The 13,734-nt window shown below is 35.0% G+C and overlaps 1 protein-coding gene and 1 long non-coding RNA gene across 2 annotated transcripts in view; one reads left to right on the top strand and one right to left on the bottom strand.

Moving 5' to 3' along the window:
* The window catches only part of LOC136043896 (uncharacterized), an 82,168-nt gene that overhangs the window by 21,973 nt on the left and 46,461 nt on the right, over positions 1–13,734 (bottom strand). The window lies entirely within an intron of this gene.
* LOC136043895 (protein lethal(3)malignant blood neoplasm 1-like) overlaps positions 1–13,734 on the top strand; it is a 75,777-nt gene that overhangs the window by 20,408 nt on the left and 41,635 nt on the right. The window contains exon 2 of the mRNA XM_065728923.1: positions 9,370–9,490. Within this exon, the coding sequence (XP_065584995.1) occupies positions 9,370–9,490 (121 nt within the window). The remainder of the gene's footprint in view (positions 1–9,369; positions 9,491–13,734) is intronic.

Here is a 13,734-nt window from a genome sequence, read left to right as displayed (position 1 = left end):
TCGCTCCTTACTACAGTTCGTTACCATGAACTGTTTGATTTTACCTTAAACAGCTTCAAAACTATGATTTTCATGTGATAGTAAACCAAAGATATTGTATCTCTTCAGTTTGTGATTGTTATTAAAAAAAAAAAAAACAGTTTTCTTCAAACTGAAAGTAAGGAATCAAACAGTTCGTGGTGGTAACGAACTGTAATTAAGAGCGCTGTTGATGCTAATAATTACATCAAAAGAATTGCATTTTAATACTGATTTTAAATATATAAGTTTCATCAAGTTTAGTCTAATCCATCAAAATTTATGTGCCTTAGAAAATTTGCCAAATTTTATGAAATAGGGAATACACACCCTAAAAGTCATGGAATGAAAATCACACAATAAGATTCAGCACATCAGAAAACCCTACTGTACAAGTTTCAAGCTCCCATCTACAAAAATGTAGAATTTTACATTTTTTACCAGAAGACAGATCACGAATGCGTGTTTGTTTATTTGTTCGATTTTTTGTTGTTTTTGTTCTTTTCCATGGATGATGGTATCAATCCATTGGTCCTAGCATGTCGCAATTGAGCTCATTCTAACGGAAATTAAACGTTCTAATGCCCTTTTTAAATGACCTAAAAAACTGGAGGGCACCTAGGCGTCCTCCCACGCTAATTTTTTTCCCAGAGTCACCGGATCAAAATTCTGAGAAAGGTATTTTATTCAGCATAGTCGAAAAACTTAACAACTTTGTCTTTGGGGATGTCTTAATCCCCCGCTGTCCCCCTGGAAGGGGCAGCAAGCTAAATACTTTTAACAGTGTTTACATATCGTAATGATTACTGGGAAGTGTAAAGACGTTTCCTGGTGGATTTTTTTGGTTGGGGGAGGGGGGTCGAGGAGAGGCGGTTACATAAGAGGATTTTTCCATGGAGGAATTTGTTATGGAGAAAGAGAATTTTCATGAAGGAAGCGCAGGATTTCCTAGCATTGTTAAAACAAAAATGAAAAAATAAATATGAAAAAGTTTTTCAACTGAAAGTAAGGAGCAGTATTAAACCTAAAACGAACAGAAATTATTACGTATAATATAGTAACTTGAACAATTCAATATTTTAAAGATAGTAGCTTGTACCTCTACAATACCTCTATAATACAACAATTGCAGAAACTCAACAATTCTACGTTTTTTAAAATAGTAACTCGAACCTCTACAGTACCTCTGCAATTTTACAATTGCAGAACCTCTACAATTATATGTTAGCAAATGGTTCGTGGTAACGAACTGTAGTAAGGAGCGACCCAGCTCAATAGTTAGCGAAACCCTAAAAATCGGAATTTCATCAAGTTTAGTTTTACCCATCAAAAGCTACGAGCTTGAGAAAATTGGCCTTATTTTAGGAATAGGGGGAAACACCCCCTGGTGTTCCAAAACGAAAGTAACACCATCAGATTCAGCGTATCAGATATTTTACTGTAGAAGTTAGAAGCTCCTATCTACAAAAATGTGGAATTTTGTATTTTTTTTTGCCAGAAGATGACGGATGTTTGGAGGATTGTTTCCTAGAGTAAATTTATCATGAAGGAAGAGAATTTCCATGAAGGGGATGCAGGATTTTCTAGCATTATTTAAAAACAACAATGGGAAAATAAATAAAGAAATTTTTTTTCAACTGGAAGTAAAGAGCAGCATTAAAACTTAAAACGAACAGAATTTATGACGTATATAAGGACGTTCTTCTCCTCTTCAATACATCGCTCTTTACTCTATAGTATTTTTAGTAATTTCAACTATTTATTCTACGGCCTTTGTGATTCGGGGGTCATTCTTAAAGATTTGGGATAAAATTCAAGCGTTAGTGAAAGAGCGAGGTATTGACGAGGGGGCGAACCCCTTCATATACGTAATAAAAAGTTAATTCGTAAGCTACGTATATTTATTACTAATAAAAACTTTCGTAAACCTGCCTGAGACTCCAGGCAGGCGTGACTTGCTAAAAGATAACAAACCGTTTATTGGTCCAATAAGAGAGGCACCCACATACTTCCGCCGTTTACCCAAGCCAAATTAATCAAATACTTGGAAAACCTATAGGCTCTATCACTATATTAGCTCTATGACTATCTACCTTGGTTCTACTGCGCTAGCAATGACGCATGGATGGATAATAGATAGACATATCTATTAATACATGAACTAACCATCTTATTATACAATCCTAATAAGAGATAATTAATGCCAGGTTTGCTGCTCACTCAATTGGACTATCTGTCTTGGCTTTTTCTACAATTAGCCATGACTTGATGCCCGCAACTATTCCATTTTAATTCGTTCAGAAATTCAATGAAAAAATCAAGCTTTCTAACAGAAAGTAAGGAACGACATTAAAAACTTAAAACGAACAGAAATTATTCCTTGTGTGAAAGGGTCTTCCCGCTCCTCAACTTTCCACTCTTTACGCTAAAGTTTGTATTTTTATAAAAAGTAGAACTGTGACAAAGAGTCAAACTTTAGCGCAAAGAGCAGGATGCTGAGAAGGGGGAAGCCCCTTTCATATACGGAAAATTCCTGTTCGTCTTAGGTATTACTGTCGTTCCTTACTTTTAGCTGAAAAAGTTTTTTTTTTAAATTATTTAATTATGCTAAAGTATGACCTTTTATCCTAATTTCTTAGGAAAAGCTACTCAAATACAAGGTCCGTTGATTGCGATTGAGAAGCATTTTTGCGAACTTATCGTGAAGAGCGATAACAAACAATACAAGGTAGAAACAATAGGGAAAATCTTTTCATGACAGTGGAGATCAGTTCTGTGAATATTTCGGCCCTTGATAGACCCCTCTCTGGCGAGTAACTGGGGTATTATCTTTACCGGAATTTAAGAAATTAATGATTTTAAAATTATTAGTAAAAACTACGTACAGATTATTTTTTTGTGCAAATATTTTTTAATTTTGTTGTGATTTTTGGGATATACGGAAGATAGACAATATTTGAGGGCTTATCAGTAGCCTCACATTGTGAAATATCTTCTTCGATTTTACAAGAATGTCTTTTTATTCTACGGTTAATTATTTTATTGACAAAAGGAATGGGGTATCCATTACCAAAAAGAATATCTCTGATAAAGTTTATTTCTGCATTTATATACGAATCGGAGCAAATATTCAGGGCACGATCAATGAGGGAAGTTACAACTGCTCTTTTTACTTGTGGGGGGTGATTTGAATTAAAGTGAAGATATCTATTGTTTTGTGTTGGCTTTCGATAGATAGTAAAATCCAGTTGATAATTGATGGAAGGGACAGCCCCCTCACTTAAATAATACTTTATGTCCGTTTTAAGTTTTAATGTTGCTCCTTAAAACTTATTTTATGGTAAAACTTTAGTTTTGTACAACACTACAAAAATGGGGAGATATCCTCGTTAATTTTATTTCCCCGGTTTTATAAATATATGTTTCATAAATAAATATGATAAGAATTTCATACTGTTACTGCATAGTTTTGGTCTTTGTTTATCAATTTTCTTTTTATAATTTATGTCAGTTAACTTAAAAGGACCACCTAATTAAATGTTTATAACACATGGAACAGCAACTTGTATTGTTAGACCAGAACTGGCTAGCCTCTATATTATTTTCAGCCTTCAGGTCCTCTCTGTCATATAAGAAAGGTCGAAGAACTATATGCAAGATAAATATTTTTTTTTCACAAGCCGGTCTGATCGTTATATTTGATTTATCTTTTTTTATCGACTTTAAGAGCAGCATGATTTCTAGGCGAGGTTACACAGTTTATGTTAATGGTTGATTCTTGGGCGCTTATCCAATCTATGGCATTATTCCTTCTTGGCATTATTTTTTGTTTTTGACATTAATTGTCTAGACAACATTGCACACTTACTGCAGACAAGAAGAGTCACTTATTCAATAAACTTGATTTATTGAAATTGTCTATTCATTTAACCATATTAGTCATGTCCATTCAGTCATATGTTCCTTTAGCCACAATGGGAAATCTCTGTGTCATATTTAATGTGGGAAAAATTTGCTTTGGTCACTTTCTACAGTGCCTAGTTCACTGTTATGATTCTTAAAAAAATATATAAAAGGTCTAGGTTAGAAGAACTAAAGAAATTGATAATATGATTTAAATTTATTCCTTTCAAAAGCTATAATGGATATTATGGATATTATTATGTGGCGAAAGGATGGCCTGGTCTGTTTCCTAGGTTTCCTCCTTGATGAAAATTAATCTTTTAATTACCATCCTGATTTGATTAAAATGAAGATATGCAGACACCTTGGTAATCAATTAGTTCACAGTTTGATTCATTCTTATGTTTCTTAAAATCAAATAAATATCATGCTTTTCTAACTGAAAGAAAACAGCATTGTAAAAACATTATAACTTTAAAATTAGCAGAAGTTGTTCCACAATCAAGGGGGGGAGGTGGTTGCCTCCTCCTTAATACCCTCCTCTTTACTCTAAATTTTCTGTTAGTTTTAAAATAGTTTCTTAATCCGATATACTGTACATCTGTCATTGTTCTTTAGCTCAATGGGGATATTCCCAGGCCCTTTAGATTTGTTTCACCCTTTATGTCTGATCGATCAAATTATCAGATCCATCTCAAATTTCTTCCATATTCAAATTAAAAGATCTGTATTCAAATTCTGTATGCTCAAAAAGTAAAGTCTGAATTTAATCTTATCGTTGCGTGTTATTTTAAGGGGAACACTATTGCTGATTTTGCCCGAGAATACCACTCGTTTGGCACCTTTCAAAGACTTTTTTGTTTCCGTATGATTTTTTTTACGACACGAATGCCTGTACATGGATTATTCTTTGCTGTTGATTGTGTATGGCTATACTGTTTGACCTATGTAATTGGATGGAGGGGTAAGGTAAAGGCCTGGTTTAAGTACTGATCTATTTAAATTACCAAACTAGGAAAACAGTCTTCCTTTCTCTTTCTGTCTTTCTTTCTTTCTTTTGTTTTCTTCATGGTTTGGATTTGTTTTGTGTTTGTGTTGTACTGGTGATATCTTTCTTCTCAATATGATTGATGCGTTAGTCTGTACATTCTTTTTCTCTCTCTTTTGATTTATTCCTTGATTGAAAAGTATGTATTCCCCCTCTTTTACAGGCATAGAGGTTTAGGAGCCCTTAGGAGGATCTATTCTTTGTATAACTAATCAAATATGGATAAATCCTATCTTAAAAGTTTTCGCAAGCTGTTGCAGTCACAGTAGCAGCAGTAGGGGTAAATGCAGTAGCAGTGGAAGTAGCAGTAGCATTCGCAGTCACAGCCACAATCACGGTAGCAGCAGTAGCAGGACTAGTAGTTGCAGTTGCAAGCAGTCACGGCATAATCACATTTAGTTGTATTGTCGAGTAGTCAAGATCACAAGTAGTTGCAGTCTCAAGTGTTCAAAGTTGCAAATAAATTCAGTTGCAGTCATAAGTAGTCCCAATTGCAAGTGGCTACAGTCGCAGTCACAAGTAGTTGCAGTCACAATTTCATTACTCGCAGTCGTAAGATTAACTTAATAATACAGGGCGGAGAGACAGATATAAGGTGGCATCAATGAAGAAAACAGCTAAGGGAAGAAAATGTAAAAACTTTCTGGTTATGTATCCTTAAGTATATCTTGTACATATTTATGTGCGTGTTTGCCGAACAATTTGAAGATGAAAAAAAGTATTTTGACAAAAAAGGTGTAACCTATTAGTGAAGCATTAAAATGTGACAAAACATTGTTTCTCTCAGATTGGCAGAGAAATTTCAGGGTGATTAAGCTACACCAAGTGGATCCTAACCGTGCCAGCAAATTTTGATAAAAGAAATATAGTTGAATTGACTTTTCGCGGAAAGATTTTTATTATGATTTGAGTTGGTCTTTAAAATGCTTTAAAATTTCAGACAGTAAAAAACACCCTAACTAAAATTCCAGGGCCAAGAGAATCTCAGCAACAACTAAATTTGAGGAAAGATCTGATTGTGTTAATTCGTAATCTTCTTCTCTTTAAGTAAATAATACATAACCACTTTTAATAAATGGCCTTGATAAACATTTATGTAAAAAAACAAACCGTTACAACAAAATACACAGCAAATTCTTTTGCAATAAAATGGTAAGTTACAAAATTTTTTAATTGAAATTGTCTACAGAATATGGGCGAGAATTACCTTATCCTCGTAGAAGACCCAAGGTTAATCTGGTTCTGAATCCATATAAGCAATAATCTCCCTCCACCTAGAATTCTTCAATAGTAAATATTTAGATCGTTTGGGGCTGCATTATCCGACTATTGTGTCTGGTCTCAGAATGACAACTTTTCATACATTAGGCCGCTTTCCTCAACTTCTAACTAAGACCATGTTGTTGCTTTGTTTGGCAGTCACGAAGTCAAATTTTTAAAAGAAAGATTCTATTCTGACCACTTATCTATCTCTACTTGCTTTTACTCCTCTCCAACTATGGCCCAAACAACTATTGCCTCAAAATACAGAATCGAATTGGTTTTCCCACCGAGATAAGACAAATATGCCAAGTGAGTCTTTCAGGTTAGTCGTTGACGAGATGCTGAGCAAAATCAAAGTGCCTTTCAATCTTTTATGCAATCGCGCTGTGCTGCCACACAGTAAAAATAACATCTCAGTTGAGCTCACTTCCTGCTTGGTACAAGCAAATCACGCACTGAAATGTGCTGAAATAAGCCTCATTCCTCTTCGACGTGTTTTTATAAAGTCTCAGCTAGAAGATTGGTAAAAGAAAACAACAGAGATCCGGTGAATGCGTGTAACTCGGCCAAGCTATGACTTTCTGCTTGGAAAAACTGTGGTCGCCCAAGAGATGGCTTAATAAATGACTTGGAGGTTCCGTGCAAAATAGAAATTTGACAAAGAACAGAAAACCCATAAGCTAATGGTGATACAGGACAATGTACTATATTGCCAAAGACCCCTCCAAACTTTGGAAGTATAGCAAGCCAATCAAAGCCCAGAGTCCTACTGTGCCCTAAAAGAAGTGGGTTGAATATTTCGCAAGGGAGTTCAGTGCTCCCAACAAAAGCATAGAGGAGTTTTAGAAAATAGCTTAACCTTGTTCGCTCAAATAAGACGAAATGTTTCTTGTTTGTGTCGCCAAGTTCTGTTCACTCTTTGACTCCGAAATTGAAAAAAATCTTCCTCTGGTGTAGATTCCATTTCAGCAGACACCTGCAACTTGCAGGTTCTTGAATCGAGCAACATTTAGCACTACTGTTTCAGATGGTCCGTGGTGTAGCCCATTTTGTCCGTGGTATAGCCCATTTTGATTCGGACAAGCAACTCCTATTTTTAAAAAGGGCAAAAAAGACGCTTCTCTGTGCAGTTCTTATTGCCCCATTACCGTCTCATGTGCTACTTTCAATCTCTTTGAGTCTTTTTGACAGGAGACATTGAAGGAAGTTGTTACAGTTTTCAGTTCTTCAATTGTTTTTGGATTTCCCTGGTATGCATTGTCTCTGATGAAATCCCGCAGATAAGAATCTGGGGGGTTGAGATCTGGTGAGTGCAGGGCCCATTCCACATCGCAATTTCTTGTTATGAGTCTCTCTTCAAACCTCTGCCTCAACCAAGCAACGGTTTTGTTGGCTGTATGAGGTGTAACCTCCGTCTTGCTGAAACCATTATGAAGCTCTCACAACCCTTTTCTGGCGTCCCAGTGACGCCCGGTTCAGAAACTTGCTGGCCTTTATTCAGAAATAGCTACGCCTTGTTCAGAGCAGCCATGTAGCACTTCCTGTTGACTCGCTGACATCGGCCGTCATCAGCTTCAAACTAAAAAGGCCCAATAATACCATGCTTGCTCATGACGACCCAGGCAGTACATGTTTCGCAATGAAGCAGCCAGTGAAGTGCTTCGAACCCCGAAAAACATTGTTTTTGCTATTGAGGTCTCTGAAGAGCAAAAAATGGGCTTCATCTGAGAACCAAACGCTCTCAAGAAAGTTATCGTCATTTTCATGCATATTACAGAACCATTCACACAGTTTTACTGGGTTTTCCTTCTCAGCATTATTTAGTTTTTCCTTTATATGGATCTTGTATGGGTAAAGGTTCAGATACGCAAGAACACACCGCAATGACTGCCTTGTTATTTCAAGTTCTTTGCTGCGTCTACACACTGATTTCCTATGGCTGCGTCCTATTGAATCCTTCACTGCAGCAATGTTTTCTTCTGTCCTTGCAATTTTTTCCTGCCTGAATTAGTTCCCCCTGTGGCCCTAGAAAAGAAGTCCACTACAGTCCCATGCTCTCTGAACTTTGTAACCCAGCAAACAATTGTTAATTTTGATGGAAAGTTGCGACAATGGAAACGATTTCGAAATTGAATCTATACACTCATGTATGATTTTGTCGCAAAATAGGCCTCCAGGGAGAATATTCTCTGCTGATTGGTCCACTTTATAAGCATTCCCAATATTAGCTAGCAATTGAACTATGTCGATTAAATGTGAATTGAAGTTAATCGAAAAATGGGTTCCCGAAAAATATATTTTCAAAGAAAACTACTAAAAAAAGATTATTTAATTTCCACTTGTCTTTAGAGTACGTCATTCATCTATTGCAGTATCTTTTATCTTTGTTTTTGACGCTACTATTCATTTTGATTTTGTTTATTTTGGGTTTTCTTCATTCATTAATAGTGTTTTTTTTTTCTGTTTCAGTTTGATTGATTAGGTGACTTTATTTTTCCTTTTCAACAGTTTTAAAATGGCTGTTTTTTTCTTTGGGAAGTGTCTTTTTCTTAAAAAAAGAGATTGTTAAATTATTAAATAATAAAACTAGAAAAATAATTAGAAACTGAAAATATTATAGATCTGGCTTTAGAAATTATCATTCAGTTATATCGCTTAGTTTAATTTAAATACGATGCATTTTTTTTCTTGGAATATTTAGATTAAAAATTCCTCTGGGTTTAATTGTATCAAAATAAAGTGATAAATATGTATATTAAATAGCAAAACTGGAAAAATAGATTCGAAAACTATACCATTATAGCTAGATTTTTTCAGAAGGCTTGCCTCGAATTAGGGATAAAGCCTTAGAATTAGGGAAAAGGTTGAGACAGTAGCTTCACGGGGTATATTTTAGGCCTAAGATTTAATCCTGAAAGTTAAATTAGTTAAATTCATGTGCCCCATCTACTTCCCAAAATAGCAAGAACTCAAATAGAACTTTACTGAACAATATATACAGCTGTGTTGTTAGCCTCAAACGGCTTTTATCAGTTAAATCGATTACTTATTATAATTTGAGTCTTTTATTAATTGTATAATAATAAATTTCCTAATGGTATCATGGCACTAAAGTTAAGTGATGGTATTTCTTTCAGATATGGTTGAACTGTCTATTAGTTGTGTTATGCTTCAGAGTAAATAGCGCTCCAACGACGGTGCGACCGTATGCATTTGGATTTGATTTAGAGGGTCAACAACACAGGACAGAAGTACGAAGTATGTTGTTTATCATAATAATTTTGTTTCTTTTTTTTCCTTGTTCCCCTTCCTCCTCCTCAAAATTTTAAAGTTAAGCTACAATTTAAAATACATTCTGCAAAAGGAAAATGGTTTCCTCATATATACTATAATTTTTCTCATAATAAACTAAAAACTATCTGGCTAAAACAAATAGTATTTTTGGTGAAATAAATATAAAATCGGTGAAAAAATTGGTTAATTTTAATTATTTATTTGTATCTTTATTTGAAAATTGCATAATTGTGATCTTTTGCAACATTTAAATTACAATCCAATGTTTTCATTTTTAAGCAGAAAAACTAGAAAAAACTTTTAGACATTCCTAGTAGTAAAATAAAATTTCTGGTAAACAAAATGTAAAATTGGCTAAAAATTGGTGAAAAATTGGCTATAATTTAAAACCGAAGAGTTTTGTTGGGAAAATGAATAGTGAAATATGCGAGTCAACAGCGAGCCATTTAGAGGTTTGCTTCTTTTACGTCATTTTTAAGTTTATCTTCAATTGTTTGTGTTATTTTTGCTAACGAATCTTTAAGTAATGATGAAAAAAATATCGCAAACGTTCGATTTTAATTTTTGGATTTTGAAATGCAACCGTCATTTCTTATAGAAATTTTCATTCATATATCTATATCTATATATATAAAAATAAGTTGTCTGTGTGTGTGTGTGTCTGTCGAGTGACGTCATGTTTGTGTGTCGACTGACGTCATGTTTTCGACTGACGAAATTACAGACCGGGACATCGGGACACAAATGACGACCGGGACACCGGCACATAGGGAATATAAATGACGACCGGGACACTCAAAGAGAAAGCGACCGGGACACAAGGAATGTTCGATTAGCAATCACCATCAATAAAGCACCGGGACACAAATGACGACCGGGACACAGGGAGTATAAATGACGACCAGGACATAAGTAAAAAAAAACTAAAAAAATTAAAAAAAAGGTAAAAACTAGAAAAAACTAAAAAGAAAAAAAAAACAAAGAAACTAATAAAAAAAACTAACAAAGCTAAAAAACTAAAAAAACTAAAAAAGAAAAAAAAGAAAAAAGGAAAAAAAATGAAAAATAAAGGAGAAAAACTAAACTAAAAAAACTAAAAATAAAAAAAATAAAAAGAAAAAAAGGGGAAAAATACAAAAATTTATTTCATCATATACCATTTCAAAAACGAATGTATATACAGACCGTGACACCGGGATACAAATGACGACCGGGACACAGGGAATATAAATGATGACCGAGACACAGGGACACAACTACAACGGGGGCGCCGGGGGGCACAGGGGGATATATAAATGACGACGGGGACACAGGGAATGTTCGATTAGCAATCACCATCAACAAAGCTCAAGGACAATTATTAGATATAACTAAAAAAAACTAAAAAAAAGGTAAAAAACTAAAAACTAAAAAAAAGAACAATTCAAAAATGAATGTATATACAGACCGGGACACCGGGACACAAGGAATATAAATGATGCCCAGGACACTCAAAGAGAAATCACAGACTGGGACATCGGGACACAAATGACGACCGGGACACCGGCACATAGGGAATATAAATGACGACCGGGACACTCAAAGAGAAAGCGACCGGGACACAAGGAATGTTCGATTAGCAATCACCATCAATAAAGCACCGGGACACAAATGACGACCGGGACACAGGGAGTATAAATGACGACCAGGACATAAGTAAAAAAAAAAACTAAAAAAATTAAAAAAAAGGTAAAAACTAGAAAAAACTAAAAAGAAAAAAAAACAAAGAAACTAATAAAAAAAACTAACAAAGCTAAAAAACTAAAAAAACTAAAAAAGAAAAAAAAAGAAAAAAGGAAAAAAAATGAAAAATAAAGGAGAAAAACTAAACTAAAAAAACTAAAAATAAAAAAAATAAAAAGAAAAAAAGGGGAAAAATACAAAAATTTATTTCATCATATACCATTTCAAAAACGAATGTATATACAGACCGTGACACCGGGATACAAATGACGACCGGGACACAGGGAATATAAATGACGACCGAGACACAGGGACACAACTACAACGGGGGCGCCGGGGGGCACAGGGGGATATATAAATGACGACGGGGACACAGGGAATGTTCGATTAGCAATCACCATCAACAAAGCTCAAGGACAATTATTAGATATAACTAAAAAAAAACTAAAAAAAAGGTAAAAAACTAAAAACTAAAAAAAAGAACAATTCAAAAATGAATGTATATACAGACCGGGACACCGGGACACAAGGAATATAAATGATGCCCAGGACACTCAAAGAGAAATCACAGACTGGGACACCGGGACACAAATGACGACCGGGACACAGGGAATATAAATGACGACCGGGACACAGGGACACAACTACAACGGGGACGCCGGGGGACACAGGGGGATATATAAATGACGACGGTGACACAGGGAATGGTCGATTAGCAATAACCATCAACAAAGCTCAAGGACAATCATTAGAATCATGAGGTATAGATCTGAATACGGATTGTTTTCCCATGGACCATTATATGTTGCATGTTCAAGAGTCGATAAACCTGACAATCTATTTATATGCAAAGACAATGGGACAGCAAAGAATGTTGTATATTCGCAAGTTTTACGTAGTTAAAAACATTAAAACATATATATACATATATAACATACATATATAAAAGCATACATACATATATAAAAACATATATATATATATATATATATATATATATATATATATATATATATATATATATATATATATATATATATATATATATATATATATATATATATATATATATATATATATATATCACAGGTGGGACATAGGGACACAACTACAATGGCATCGTAACGACTTACGAGCGCGGGGGGCTTGGGGGGGGGCGAAGCGCCCCCACCAACTAGGTGTTGGGGTGGCGCTAACTATTAGGGCAGAGGTTGATTCACTATCTGTCACCATCTCCTGCTGCTGATAGTGGGCGCAAAGGAGTTGTTAGTCGCGAAGAAGTGTTTCCATCTATTCAGAGTTTGACCTCTAGGGTAAGAACCATGCTTGCGACTTTTGAATGCAAGCAACGGGAGTTACCTTTCAAACGCTAGATATGATTTAGATAAAATAACCATCTATAACCGTATATTTCAAAAAATATTATAAATAGCAAAACAAGCAACATATTACTATAAACCTATAGATGTAGCTATGCAGCTAAAACGTAATTGATACAAAAAAGACTCTTGAGTGAATCATGCAGTTCAACCGGATATAATGGACTCGTTTTTTTTATTTGTCAACAAAATTCCGTAGTAATTTGGAGACGTTTTGTCACGTACACTTGATAATCATTTTACGACAAAACCATGTAACCTGGGGGATTTAAGTACAGCATAATTGTTGATTCAAATGGGAATTTGCTCCAAATCAGTTTTCCTCAAACATGCTCCACCCCATTCTGACCTTCCTCAAACCAAGGAAAATACCTTGAGATAAGTAATGAGTATTGGCGCCCCTCTCACATTCCCCCACCTCCAAGATTTTGCCCATTTGCGCCCTTGTTACATTGCCCCCACCCAAGATTTTGATCTAGATCCGCCCCTTGGCTTAGCTACTGTAAAAGTCGTAGCTTAATTTCTGTTGAACACAGATGTTGAAATACTTCAATGATTGAGATTCTAGTGTTGTATGTAATTTTAAAGATTTTTGGAGGCAGACACAAACGCAAGGAAGGAGGAGGGACATCGGCATTGAATTTTCTCTGAGATTTTCAAATATTTGAGACTTTGATTTTGACAATTGCCTGATTAATAGTTTTGAACTTACAACTACTCCCTCCAAGCCAAAGTTCGAATCCTCAAATTCAATTCCTAATATAAAAAAAAAATAGTTTAATGTTCTGTACTGTTGCGTTAGAAGGCGTGCTGTACTTCCATTGGCTATTTTTTGTGTCGTATTTTCTTAAACCAATATCATCATCCCTTAAGCGATTAAATAAAAAAAACAACTTTTTTTAACGGAAAGTAAGGAGTGACATTAAAACTTAAAACGAACAAAAATTACTTCGTAAATGAAAGGGGCTGCTTCCTCATCAACGAACTTCTGTATTCTCATGTTTTTGTTACGTATACGAAGGAGTTCACCCCCTCGTCACCACCTCGCTCTTTACACTAAAGCTTAAATTTTGTCCCAATTTCTTAAGAATGACCCCTGAATCACAA

This window comes from Artemia franciscana, chromosome 2 (genome assembly GCF_032884065.1).
Source record: "Artemia franciscana chromosome 2, ASM3288406v1, whole genome shotgun sequence".
NCBI lineage: Eukaryota > Metazoa > Arthropoda > Branchiopoda > Anostraca > Artemiidae > Artemia > Artemia franciscana.
Note: the sequence above shows the minus strand (reverse complement) of the source record. Positions and strands in the feature narration are given on the sequence as shown.